This window comes from Gorilla gorilla, chromosome 2 (assembly GCF_029281585.2).
Source record: "Gorilla gorilla gorilla isolate KB3781 chromosome 2, NHGRI_mGorGor1-v2.1_pri, whole genome shotgun sequence".
In the NCBI taxonomy this organism is placed as follows: Eukaryota; Metazoa; Chordata; class Mammalia; order Primates; family Hominidae; genus Gorilla; species Gorilla gorilla.
This window is the reverse complement of record NC_086017.1, coordinates 58389812-58404018: the sequence shown is the minus strand read 5'-3', so window position 1 is coordinate 58404018 and position 14207 is coordinate 58389812. Positions and strand designations below refer to the sequence as shown.

The window sequence follows — 14207 nt, the reverse complement described above, 5'->3', positions numbered from 1 at the left end:
GGGAGGATTGCAGGAGCCTAGGATTTTGAGACCAGCCTGGGCAACATGGTGAAACCCCGTCTCTACAAAAAATACAAAAATTAGCCTGATGTGGTGGCGCATGGCTGTAGTCCCAGCTACTTGGGAGGCTGAGGTGGGAGAATCACCTGTGCCCAGGGAGGTCAAGGCTGTAGTGAGTTGCAGTTGCACCACTGCATTCCAGCCTGGGTGACAGAGTGAGACCCTGTCTCAAAAAAAAAAAAAAAAAAAGGATGCACATGAACCAAGAAACACAAGCAACTCTGAGATTAATGTTTTTGGGGTGTGCATAGAGCAGTGTCCTCAGCTGGGTTCTAGAGCCAGCCCAGGCCGGGCCTGAGCTGAATGGCATCTGCCACCTGGGCCTCTCTATGGCTTTCATGGTCCCCCAGCACAGCATTTCTCTTCATGGTTCTGTGATGTGATCCATTTGTCTGGAGTGGCTCCTGTTGGATTTGTCAGTAAGCATTGCTCTTGCTTTTATTGGTGGTGTCATCGTGACACCCCCAAACCAAGGTCCCAAGGTCCAGACAGTGAGAGCTCAACTGAGAATATCCAGAGGACTCTCAGCCTGAACCAGAGCCCACCCTGCACCCCCACACCCAGAGACTGATCAATGTGCTGTCCAAGCTGCAGTGCCACATAGTTCCAGAGTGGGGAAAGTGGCTGAGCTGGACTTATCGGCTGCCACTACCAGCACCATCCTCCTGTGCTTCCTGTCTCATCCACCAGCTGCCCAGGATGGGGTGTGGCAGCTGCTCAGCACACTTGGATGACCAGGACTGGGCTCTAGTGGGAGGAGGTCACTGGGGAAGGAAAGGCCAGGTCCTTGGACAGCTGACCAGGAAGAGTGAGGGCGTGGAGCGTTTGCCAGCTACTCCCAAGTCAACAACCCTCGGGAAAACTGTCTCTTGGTTCAACTTACAGATAGTGTATTGAGAGTGCGGAGACAGGCCAACAGGGGCCCCAGGGATACATGAGCAGTGGAGAAAGTCATGATGTGGTATGGCGGACCCCCCACTTTGGATGTCACCTTTGGGAAGCATGATGAGTGACGAGCACCTCCCATCTCCCGTCTCCCACAGGGTTTGCCTGTGCGTCACACGCACTGTGTTGCTCCCGCCTCACCCCCATCACTCGCACACCAGCTGATGGTCCTGAGGGTTGTAATCTCTGGTGGTCGGAGGTGCAAGGCCTCGCAGCTAGACTCCGTGGCTGGCCAGATGTGCTCTGTGAGAACCCTGGCCACACTCACAGGCCTCTTTCTACCTTCTCTCTGGACAGGGACCTGTCCTATATCAAGATCATGGATGTGGGCCAGAGCTACGTGGTGAACCGTGTGGCTGACCACATCCAGAGCCGCATCGTATATTACCTCATGAACATCCACGTGACCCCCCGCTCCATCTACCTCTGCCGGCACGGGGAGAGCGAGCTCAACCTCAAGGGCCGGATTGGCGGGGACCCAGGACTGTCCCCTCGGGGCAGGGAGGTCAGTGCATGTGTGCCTGCATGTGCACACGGGCCTGCATTTGTACCCTGCGTGGCTGGGTATATGCATGTGTGAGTGCGCTGGGGCTAGGCTCCCATTCTTTTAATGTGCAGTCGAGGTGAATGACCTTCATTCAACCTAGAATCTTCCCATCATGTAGGGAAGGTCATCAAGCAACAGGCAAATGCCTGGATCTCTGGTTTCCATGTGAGCTGTCACTCACTAAGCCCCTTTTGTCAGAGGCATGCCACCCTTAGAGCGACCTGAGTCCATACAGTGTAGCAGATAGCTGTGCCACAGTCCAGGGGAGACCTCAGTGGTCACGTAGCACAGGGCACCTGGTTGTGGGGAGGCAGTGGCCCTGATGAGTCTCAGCTGTAACTGTGCTGCTGTGCTCGGGGTCTGGGAGGGTGCACAGGAACAGCACTTGTGTTCTTGTGTGTCAGCATGTGTGTCATCGACAAGTTAGTTCATGCTTTTTACCAAACCTGTAGTGAGTGTTCAAGGCGAGGGTGATCTCATGGACCCTGCGGCTATGGGATGCTTTAAGGGCAGCCCAGGACCTGTGGGTCTGAGTTTGCTTATGATGTATTTCAGTTTGCCAAGAGTCTAGCCCAGTTCATCAGTGACCAAAATATCAAGGATCTGAAGGTCTGGACAAGCCAGATGAAGAGGACAATCCAGACGGCTGAGGCACTGGGTGTGCCCTATGAACAGTGGAAGGTCCTCAACGAGATCGATGCGGTAGTTACCGTCCCTCCCTCCCTGTCTACCTCCCAGATACCGCAGGGCTGCTGCATCACATTGTAACAACAGTGACCATTGCTCCCCTTGGGCAAAGGAGAGGAGAGAGAAAGGATACAGGAACCTAGGGGCTGGGAGCAGAGAGGAAAAGGCAGCCTAACAGGATGGGACCTTGGGTGAGCCCTAGACCATTCTCAGGAGTGAGCCTGGGAATTGACACCTCAACTTCACTCTCCTCCCTCCCTGTGGCCTCCTGCTAGGGTTCCTCATGATCTAGCTCAACAAGAAATCAGCGGCCACGGGAGCTTGGTAGCTGCAGTCAGCCATAGCCAACCTCCCAGGGCTCTGGAGACACAAATGAGGTGAACCAGCACGGCCTTTGTCTCTTTAAAGATGCTGTTCTGGCCAGGTGCGGTGGCTCACCCTTGTAATCCCAGCACTTTGGGAGGCTGAGGCGGGCGGATCACCTCAAGTCAGGAGTTTGAGTCCAGCCTGGCCAGCTTGGTGAAACCCCATCTCTACTGAAAATACAAAAATTAGCCAGGCATGGTGGTGGGTACCTGTAATCCCACGTACTTGGGAGGCTGAGGCAGGAGAATTGCTTGAACCCAGGAGACAGAGGTTGCAGTGGGCTGAGATTGTGCCACTGCACTCCAGCCTGGGCAACAGAGTGATGTTCTGTCTCAAAAAAAAAAAAAAATGCTCTTCTGCTGACTTCTGGGTTGCATTGTTTCTAAGAGAAGTCTGTTGTCATTCTCATCTTTGCTCTTCTGGATATAATGTTATCTCCTTTTTCTCTGACTGCCTTTAATATTTTCTTTTCTTCTTTTTTTTTTTTTTTTCAAGACAAGATCTTACTCTGTCACCCAAGCTGGAGTGCTGTGGTGCAATCATAGCTCACTGTAGCCTCAACTTCCTGGGCTCAAGCCATCCTCCCATCTCAGCCTCCTGACTAGCTGGGACTACAGGCACTTGCCACCACGCCCGGCTAATCTTTTCTAATTTTTGTAGAGACAGAGTCTCATGATGTTGCCTAGGCTGGAATATTTTCTCTTTATTGCTGATTTTTAGCAATTTGATTATGATGTATCTCAGTATGGTTTTCTTTATGTTTATCATGCTTGGGGTTTATTGAGATTCTTGGATTTCTGGGTTTCTAAATATAAAATGTGAAGAATTGTTGGCCATCATTTCTTCAAATGTATTTTCTGCCACCCCTTCTCCCATCCTGGACTCCCACTCTATGTGTGTTAGACTGTTTGGTATCATCCCACAGGTCACTGAACTTCTGTTTTTTTTCTTTCTTCTGTTCATTTCTTCTCCGTCTTTTTTTCCTTCCGAGCTTTAGTTTAGATAGTTTGTATTGCTATGTCTTCAATTTCACTTATCTTTACTTCTGCATTTTTATTAAACCCATCCAGTGAACTTTTCATATCAGATGTGGTGTTTTGAAGCTCCAGGAATTTCATTTTGTTCCTTTTTTGAATCTTCCATTATTTCTTCATTATGCTTGGCTCTGCAGTCCAGGAAGTGCCTCTGGGTAGTAAGCTGCTGCCTCCTCCCCTCAGCTTGCTTCCCTTCTCTCAAGGATCACAGTCCTGCCTAGTCTTGTGTCTAAAAACAGTTGTTTGATTTGTCCCTTTATTTATTTATTTTTTTGAGACGGAGGTTTGCTCCTGTTGTCCAGGCTGGAGTGCAATGGCACGATCTCGGCTCACTGCCACCTTCGTCTCCCGGGTTCAAGCGATTCTTGTGCCTCAGCCTCCAGAGTAGCTGGGATTATAGGCACCCACCACCACACCAGCTAATTTTTGTATTTTTAGTAGAGACAGGGTTTCACCACGTTGGCCAGGCTGGTCTTGAACTCCTGACCTCAGGCAATCCACCCGCCTCAACCTCCCAAAGTTCTAGGATTACAGGTGTCAGCCACGGCGCCCTGCCAATTTGTCCTTTTTTAATAATAGTTGTTTTTGTTGGGGCCAGAGCAAATCTGGTACCAGTTGCTCCATCATGGCTTGGTCTTTATTGTGGGTGGTTCCCATTTCAATATGAAAAGCTTTTTCTGTGGATATATACTTTGACTAATTTGAATATTACCACCCCTGCTTTTGTTTTTCCATTTTTTTTTACTGTGGTAAAATATGCATAACATAAAATTTACCATCATAGCTGTTTTGAAGTGTACATTTCAGGAGTATGAAGTACATTTACATTGTTATGCAACTGTCACCACCATGCATCTCCAGAACTCTTTTAATCTTGTAAAACAGAAACTCTGTACCCACTGAACAATAACTCAAGCCAGATGTGCTGGCTCACACCTATAGTCCCAGGTACTTGGGAGGCTGAGGTGGGAGGATTGCTTGAGCCCATGAGTTCGAGGCTGTAGTGTGCTATGATTTCATTCACGACTGGCCCTTGCACTCCAGCCTGGACAACATAGTGAGACCCCATCTCTAAAAAAATTTTAAAAAGAAAAACAATAACTCTATTTGCTACTCCCAGCCCCTGGCAACCACTTTCTGTCTTTATGACTTCGACTACTTTATATACCTCATATAAGTGAAATCATATAGTATTTGTCTTTTTGTAACTGGTTACTTTAGTTAGCATAATATCCTCAAGGTTCATCCATGTTGTAGCTTGTGCAAGAGTTTCCTTCCTGTTTACTTTTTAAGACAGCATCTCACTCTGTCACCCAGGCTACAGTGCAATGCGGCAATCACTGCAGCCTCAAACTCCTAGACTCAACGATTCTCTTGCCTCCCTAGTAGCTGGGACTCTTAGCCTCCCTAGTAGCTGGGACTAACAAGTGCACACCACCATGCCTAGATAATTTTTTTATTTTTTGTAGAGAAGGGAGGCTCACTATATTGCCCAGGCTGGTCTCAAACTCCTAGCCTCAAGTGATTCTACCACTTTGGCCTCTCAAAGTGCTAGGATTACAAATGTGAACCATCACACCCAGGCTTAAGAATTTTCTTCCTTTCTAAGGCAGAATAAGATTCTATTGTATACCACATTTCGTATATCCATTCATCTGCCAGTGGACACTTGGACAGCTTCCACTTTTTAGCTATTGTGGATAATGCAGCTGTGAACATGGATACAAATGTCTCTTTGAGACCCTGCTCTCAATTCAATTCTTTTTGGTATAGACCTAGAAGTGGAATTGCCAGATCCTATGGTAATTCTGTTTTTATTTTTTATTTATTTATTTATTTATTTATTTATTTATTTTGAAATGGAATCTCGCTCTGTCGCCCAGGCTGGAGGGCAGTGGCATGATCTCAGCTCACTGCAACCTCCACCTCCCTGGTTCAAGCAATTCCTCTGCCTCAGCCTCCTGAGTAGCTGGGATTACAGGCCCACACCACGATGCCTAGCTAATTTTTTTTGTATTTTTAGTAGAGACAGGGTTTCACCATGTTGGCCAGACTGGTCTCAAACTCCCGACCTCAGGCAATCCACCCGCCTCGGCCTCCCAGAGTGCTGGGATTACAGGCGTGAGCCACCGTACCCGGCCTGTGTTTTTATTTTTTTGAGGAACTGCTGTACTGTTTCCCATAGCAGCTGCATCATTTTACATTTCTACCAGAAGTACACACGGGTTCCAATTTCTCCACATCCTTGTCAACACTTGTTGTTTTCTTTTCTTTTCTTTTTTTTTTTAATAGTAGCCATCCTAATGGTTGTGGTATTGCATTTTGGTTTTGATTTGTTATTCCTGCTTTCTGTCCATATATTTTTTCTTTTTTTTTAAGTGACAGGGTCTTGCTCTGTCATCCTGGCTGGAGTGCAATGGCACCATCACGGCTCACTGCAGCCTTGACCTCCCAGGTTCAAGTAATCCTCCCATCTCAGCCTCCCGAGTAGCTAGGACTACAGGCACACATCACCATACCCAGCTAAATTTAAAAAAAAAATTTTTTGTTGGCCGGGTGCGGTGGCTCATGCCTGTAATCCCAGCACTTTGGGAGGCCAAGGTGGGCAGATCACCTGAGGTCAGGAGTTGGAGACCCGGGAGGTGGAGGTTGTGGTGAGCTGAGATCACGCCACTGCACTCCAGCCTGGGTAACAAGAGCAAAACTCCCTCTCAAAATTAAAAAAAAAAAAAAAAAAATTTCTGCCTCCCGGGTTCAAGTGATTCTCTTGCCTCAGCCTCCCGAGTAGCTGGGATTACAGGAATGAGCCACCAAGCCCAGCTAATTTTGTATTTTTAGTAGAGACGGGGTTTCTCCATGTTGGTCAGGCTGGTCTCGAACTCCTGACCTCAGGTGATCCCACCTCGGCCTCCCAAATTGCTGGTATTACAGTCATGAGCCACTGCCCCTGTCCTAAATTTAAAAAATTTTTAGAGATGTGGTCTTGCTGTGTTGCCCAGGGTGGTCTTGAACTCCTGGGTTCGAGTGATCTCCTTCCTTGGCCTCCCAAATTGCTGGGATTACAGGCATGAACCACCATGCCCAACCTGTCCATATTTTTTTATTATATTTTTTCCCTTTTATTTTTAACATTTTTGTATCATTTTCTTTAGAATAAAGAGCATAGGCCAGGCGCAGAGGCTCATGCCTGCAATCCCAGCACTTTGGGAGACTGAGGTGGGTGGATCACTTGACATCAGGAGTTTGAGACCAGCCTGTCCAAGATGGTGAAACCCTGTCTGTACTAAAAATGTAAAAAGTAGCCGAGCATGGTGGCGCATGCCTGTAATCCCAGCTACGTGGGAGGCTGAAGCAGGAGAATTGCTTGAACCCAGGAGGAGGAGGTTGCAGTGAGCCAAGATATGTCACTACACTCCAGCCTGGATGACAGAGCAAGACTCTGTCTCAAAAACAAAACAAAACAAAACAAAACAAAACAAAAGCATATACTTGCTTTGAGTTTTAGCCTAGCCCAAGAGCTTTTTTCATCAAGGCATCTGCAACCACTTAGGTTTATTATTATCATTACTGGTATGTTTGATCTTGTTTTCAATACCTTGGAATTTTCTCTTTATTCCAATTTTTCTGTGTAGATATGATCTTTTTTGTTATTTGAAAGGTAGGCAATGTTTTTATTCCAATAGTCATTACCTTAAAGCTTTTCGAAGACATTCTCAGGCTGGATGCACATAATTGAAATATACTTAACAAAGCTGATACTGTCACAGGAAAATAATTTTTGACCTTCTGTTGGGAAAGATGATGTTGTATTATTGCCATTCGTTTCCTTTTTGCTCTGTTTTTTCAATGTAACTGGGCAGAGTACAGCATCATGGTTTTATTTTATTTTATTTTTATTTATTTATTTATTTTTTGAGACCAACTCTCACTCTGTTTCCCAGGCTGGAGTGTAGTGGCGCAATCTCAGCTCACTGTAACCTCTACCTCCCGGGTTTAAGTGATTCTCGTGCCTCAGCCTCCCGAGTAGCTGGAACTACAGTTGTGAGCCACCATGCCTGGCTAATTTTTGTATTTTTAGTAGAGACAGGGTTTCACCATGTTGGCCAGGCTGGTCTTGAACTCTTGACCTCAGGTGATCCACCCGCCTTGGCCTCCCAAAGTGCTGGGATTACAGGTGTGAGCCACTGTGCCTGGCCTATTTTATTTTATTTTTGAAACAGGGTCTGGCTCTGTCACCCAGGCTGGAGCGCAGTAGCACCATCTCAGCTCACTGCAACCTCTGCCTCCTGGACTCAAGCCATCCTCCCACCTCAGCCTCCTGAGTAGCTGGGACCACAGGTGTGCAACACTACGCCTGGCTAATTTTTGTATTTTCTGTAAAGATGGGGCTTCACCATATTGCCCAGGCTGGTTTCAAACTCCTGAACTCAAGTTGTGGTTTTATTTTTTATCTATTCTTTCTCTTCAGAATTGACAATCTCTTTCAAAAAAGTAAGCAATTTTTATAACTCATTTTGCAGCTCATTTAACCCATTTTGTGCTTGGTGGGGGTTATCCAGCCACTGATTTCTTTCTCACACAAACAGCAGCTACCTGAGGCAGGTTAATAGGACAGTGTCTTCCCTCCAAATATGTAGATTTGATGCTAACATTCAGTTTTGCAGAGAAGCCTGCAGCCACCCCAGTTTTTTTCCTTTGAAGTTAATCTGATTATTTTCCAAGATGCTTGTGGATTTCCTTCTTTATCTTTCAAGTTTTGAAACTATTACAGTTTTTATGATCCATTAATCATCTTTCCATGTTTATCTTTTCCATGTTTATCTTCTGATAAACAGCCTTGGGCTTGTCTTCTATTCCAACATTATGACTTTTTCTTAGTCTAATCCACAATTTATTGCCTTATAGTTCCTTTAAAAAAATGATAGCTCTATTGAGATATAATTCATATACCATAGAATTCACCCATTTAAAATATACAGTTCAGGCCATTTGTGGTGGCGCACACCTGTAATCCCAGCTACTCGGGGGGCTGAGGCAGGAGAATCACTTGAACCCAGGAGGTGGAGGTTGCAGTGAGCTGAGATCGTGCCATTACACTCCAGCCTTGGAGACAAGGTGAGACTCAGTCTCTAAAAACATAAATAAATAAATAAATAAATAAATAAATAAATAAATAAATAAGTATACAGTTCAGTGGTTTTTGGTGTGTTCAGAGTTGTGCAACCATCACCACAATCAGTTTTAGAACATTTCATCACCCCAAATAGAAATCCTGTGCCCATCAACAGTCACTTCCATTTCCCTCTAACCCTTCCTTCTGCCTTAAGCTACCACTAATGTTTTCAAGGTTTATTCGTGTAGCATGTAGCAGTATTTCATTCCTTTACATTGCCAAATAACATCCTATTATATAAATATACCACACATTATGTATCCATTCATCAGTTGATGGGCATTTGAGTTGTTGCCACTTTTGGGCTATGTGGATAATGCTGCTGTGAACATTCATGTCCAAGGTGTTTTCTATGTTTGTTTGTTTGAGACAGGGTCTTGCTTTGTTGCCCAGGCTGAGTGCAGTAGCATGATCTCAGCTCACTGCAGCCTCCATCTCCTGGGCTCAAGCAATCCTCCCACCTCTGTCTCCCAAGTGGCTGGGACTACAGGAACTTGCCACCACACCCAGCTAATTTTTGTATTTGTTTGTAGAGATGGGGTTTCATCATGTTGCCCAGGCTGGTCTCAAACTCCTGGGCTCAAGAGATCTACCTGCCTTGGCCTCCCAAAGTGCTGGGATTACAGACATGAGCCACCGCATCCGGCATAAGTTTTTGTGCGGACTTATATTTTTATTTCTCCTCACTGTACGCTAGGAGTAGAATTGCTGGGTCATATGGTAATTATACATTCAACCTTTTCAGAAACTGCCACACTGTTTCGCCATCTCACATTCCCTCCCGCAGTGTGTGAGGGCTCTGATTTCTCCACATACCCGCCTGCGCTTGTTACCATCAGTCTTGGTTGTAGCCGTCCAACATGGGAACTCAGTTTAGCCACATTCTCTGCCACTTTATAACATGGATTACCTTTTCTCTAGGGTCCAGGAAAAGGCACCTCATTTCCCCTTGTGGCCTCACAGAGGCACCTTTAATGTTCATATTTCTATCAACATTCTTTTCATGATGATATATGTGCTCTTTAAGATGGTGGAAGCTGGCCGGGTATGGTGACTCATGACTGTAATCCCAGCACTTTGGGAGGCCGAGATGGGCAGATCACATGAGGCCAGGAGTTCGAGACCAGCCTGGTCAACATGGCGAAACCCCGTCTCTACTAAAAATACAAAAAATTAGCCAGCCGTGGTGGCCTGTGCCTGTAATCCCAGCTACTCAGGAGGCTGAGGCAGGAGAATTGTTTAAACACGGGAGGCAGAGGTTGCAGTGAGCTGAGATTGCACCACTGCACTCCAGCCTGGGCAACAGAGTGAGACTCTGTCTCAAAAAAAAAAAAAAAAAAAAGATGATGGAAGCTTTCTCTGTCATCCTCTTCACTTCCTTCTGTGCCTTCACCAGAATAATCTTTGATGTCTAAATTTCTACTAACAGTCTCTTCAAGACAGTCTAAGCTTTTTATCATGCACCACAAAATTCTTCCAGCCTCTACCCATTATCCCATTTCATAACCACTTCCACATTTTTAGTTCTTTATTACAGCAGCCAGCAGCACTTCACCTCCTGGTACCAAAATATGTGTTAGTATTCAAGTGTGGTGGTGCACACCTGTAGTCCCAGCTACTTGGGAGGCTGAGGTGGGAGGATCACCTGAGCCTGGGAAGTTTGAGGCTGCAGTGAGCCAAGATCACACCACTGGACTCCAGCCTGTGTGACAGAGTAAGACTGTCTCAAAAAAAAAAAACAACACCACTAAATATTAAAAAAAAAAAAGTATTAGTTTACTAGGGCTACCGTAACAAAGCACTACAGATGAGTGGCTTAAAACAACATGAATTGATTCTCTCACAGTTCTGGAGGCTAGAAGTCTGAAATCAAGGCGTCAGCAGGGCCATGCTTCCTCTGAAGGTGCTAATAAAGAACGCTTCCTCACCTCTTCCTAGTTTCCAGTTGTTGCCGGCAATCTTTGGTATTTCTTGGCTCATAGCCTCATCACTCCAATCCCACCTCTGTCCACGGTCATCACATGGCTTTCTTCCCTATGTATGTCTGTCTGTGCCTTCACATGACTCTTTTTTTTTTTTTTTTTTTTTTTTTGAGACGGAGTCTCGCTCTGTCACCCAGGCTGGAGTGCAGTGGCATGATCTCAGCTCCCTGCAATCTCCGCCTCCCGGGTTCAAGAGATTCTTCTGCCTCAGCCTCCCAAGTAGCTGGGACTACAGGCGTGAGCCGCCACGCCTGGCTAATTTTTGTATTTTTTTAGTAGACACGGGGTTTCACCATATTGGCCAGGCTGGTCTCAAACTCCTGACCTCATGATCCACCCGCCTCAGCCTCCCAAAGTGCTGGGATTACAGGCATGAGCCACTGCGCCCAGCCTACATGGCGCTCTTAAAAGGACACCAATGATTGGATTTAGGACCCACTCTAATCCAATATGTCCCCATCTTTTTTTTTTTTTTTTTTTTTTTTTGAGACAGAGTCTCATTCTCTTCCCCAGGCTGGAGTGCAGTGGCATAATCTTGGCTCACTGCAATCTCCACCTCTTGGGTACATGCGATTCTCCTGCCTCAGCCTCCTGAGTAGCTGGGACTACAGGCATGTGCCACCACGCCCAACTAATTTTTGTATTTTTGTAGAGACGGGGATTCATCATGTTGACCATGCTGGCCTTGAACTCCTGATCTCAGGTGATCCACCTGCCTCAGCCTCCCAAAGTGCTGGGATTACAGGCCGTGAGCTGTGAGCCACCACGCCCAGCCAACTTTTCTTTTTTTTTCTTTTCTTTTGAGAGGGAGTCTCTCTCTGTTGCCCAGGCTGGAGTGCAGTGGCGCAATCTCAGCCCACTGCAACCACTGCCTCCTCCACCATGTTGGCCAGGCTGGTCTTGAACTCCTGACCTCAAGTGATCTGCCTGCCTCAGCCTCCCAAAGTGCTGGGATTACAGGCGTGAGCCATCGCGCCCAGCCACCTTTTTTTTTTTTTTAAATGTCATTTGTAGAAGATGATCTATGCTCTGTGTGTGTGTGTGTGTGTGTGTGTGTGTGTGTGTGTATCCCAAATAACACAAGTGAAGTTTTCCTTCATAGTTTGCATAACAACCTACACTCACAAGTACTATTTCCACAGCACAGAAAAGAAAAAACACATAGCATCTCTGTGTGTATTGGATGGGTGATGGATAGGTGGACAAGACCATCCTGGTAGCTTTTTACAAGCAAGGAACCACCAATGATCAGTGTTCCTAGAGGTCCTCCCCTCCTTAGACAGGTTTCTGTTCCCTTCACCCGGGAAATGCCCGTGAACTTGGTCTCTTCTGCTTGATGCTGCCTCACCCCACATGTCCCCAAGGCTCATCTTCTGGGCCTGTAGGAGGTGTGATGACTGTGGTATCTCCCTAGGGCGTCTGTGAGGAAATGACCTACGAGGAAATTCAGGATAATTATCCACTGGAGTTCGCCCTGCGGGACCAGGACAAGTACCGGTACCGGTACCCTAAAGGGGAGGTAGGTGGGATTTGGGGCTTAGTCCCAGCCACCTACTGCCCGCCTGGGAGTACCACCTGTGGCTGAGGGCCTGTGGGGCTCTGCAGGGGCTGCGTGGGTAGCAGAAGGGGCCTGGTTTCAGAGGCCTGCCAGCCTGGGTGTGTGGTTCATCTCTACCCCTTCCCAGCTATGCAGCCCAGGCCTTAGTCCCTTCCTCAGGTGTGGGGTGGGCAGTGCCATGTAGGGCAGGACTTCAACCCGGAGACCTTTGGCTCCCTGCTCTCCATTCTTGTCTTTCCCCTTCCCAGGGGTGGAGAATTCGGAAGGGCAGGGCCTGAGGTGGGGGATCTGCGGAGTTAGGCTTTCCTGGGACCCCTGTAGACAGTGCGCGGTCCCCTGGCACTCCCAGGCCAGCTCCTTTCCCAGCGAGTTGTCAGCCCTTTCCGGGGCGCTCAAATGGCTGGGGAGTTGGGGAGACCATGGCAGGCCTGGGACTCGGGTCTCAGCTCACTCGAGTCCCTGTCTTGGGCCTCATCCTTCCTTTGGATGCTTCCTCTTGTCACAGGCTGAGCCCATCCTGTCCTTCTTGTGGCTCCAGGCACTACCCCTAGCCCTGGCACCAGACCCAGGGAGACCTTCCACACATGAGTTGGCTACCACAAGCCACTGCACTTGTCACCTTCTCTGACACAGGTCAGCCCAGGCCCCAGGTCAGAAACTGAGGGTCACCTTTGACTGAGGCATCTCTTTCCACTTCCAGGAGGTGGCCTGGGGCAGGGGCCAAATAAAAATACCCCCCATCAACACACATATGTACACATATATATACACATGCAGAAGCACCTCCACCCAGAAGCCAGGCTGACAGGTCTCTACACTGTACCATCCTCAGGATAGTGTAGCTCTTGGGAACATTAATTATTTCCCACATTATGTTGTGAGGCCAAGTTCAGATTTAGAACCAACCCAGATAACGGTCAGGAGAAACAAAGCAGCTGGCTGCTCAAACTTGAGAATACAGTGAGGAGAATTGGTTGAGAAATTCATGTTACCAAAAGAACCGGTCTAGGATTTTCTCAGAACTACCAGGAACTGGCACAAATCAGCGTGTCATTTTTGCTTCCTAATCAAAGCTCGGGGCACGTTCAGTTCTGTCTGCTGGAGGCCATTTTTGAAGGACCACTCGTTGTGTGCAGAAGGATGAAACTGATGAAAACCTCTAAACCTGCCAGGTTGAGAGGCCCAGCAGGGGCCTAAACCGTACATCACGGCAGGCATAGGGGGAAGATACTGGGCAGGTAGACTGAGGATAGTTCCTGGGGACCCCAGCTGTTTCTGATGAGTCATACTCCAGAAAGTTCCAGGTCTTTGCTCTCTTCCCCTTCGCTCTTGTCAGTGCACTCTGTTTGCTGTGGGCTGGAAGCAGGCGAAGTCTTCTCCACCAGTCACATGAATTCTATAGCTGAGGATTCAGTGCAGAGCCCCATGGGTGGGCACTGAGGTGGACCCTGGGATGGAGCCTGAGGCCTAGCTCTGCGCTCTCAATCCTACCAGGACCTAGCCCTGAAGTGGGAAAGGTGGCCCCTTTCCTCAGCTGCCCACCCCCATGGCCTCAGAAGGCTAGGCTGGAGGAGGCCCAGCCACAGCTTCCCAGAATGGTGAGCAGCTGCAGGAGTGGAAGGTGGCCCAGTGTCCAGGATGTGTCTGTCCCTCTCCCGGAGCCAGGCCTGAGGGACCCCTCTCTGCTTGCCCTTGCAGTCCTACGAGGACCTGGTCCAGAGACTGGAGCCTGTCATCATGGAGCTGGAGAGGCAAGAGAATGTGCTGGTCATCTGCCACCAGGCTGTGATGCGCTGCCTGCTGGCCTACTTCCTCGACAAGGCAGCAGGTGCGGGCTGTGCCCCGGGGGAGGTGG

The 14207-nt window shown here is 47.8% G+C and overlaps 1 protein-coding gene across 8 annotated transcripts in view; it reads left to right on the top strand.

Annotated features, from left to right (window-relative positions):
- The window catches only part of PFKFB4 (6-phosphofructo-2-kinase/fructose-2,6-biphosphatase 4), a 42540-nt gene that overhangs the window by 22345 nt on the left and 5988 nt on the right, over positions 1-14207 (top strand). For all 8 annotated transcript variants that reach the window (XM_055382330.2, XM_055382327.2, XM_055382325.2 and 5 more), the window contains 4 exons: positions 1303-1510; positions 2108-2254; positions 12209-12313; positions 14051-14180. In XM_055382330.2, coding sequence (XP_055238305.2) covers positions 1303-1510; positions 2108-2254; positions 12209-12313; positions 14051-14180 — 590 coding nt within the window. The remainder of the gene's footprint in view (positions 1-1302; positions 1511-2107; positions 2255-12208; positions 12314-14050; positions 14181-14207) is intronic.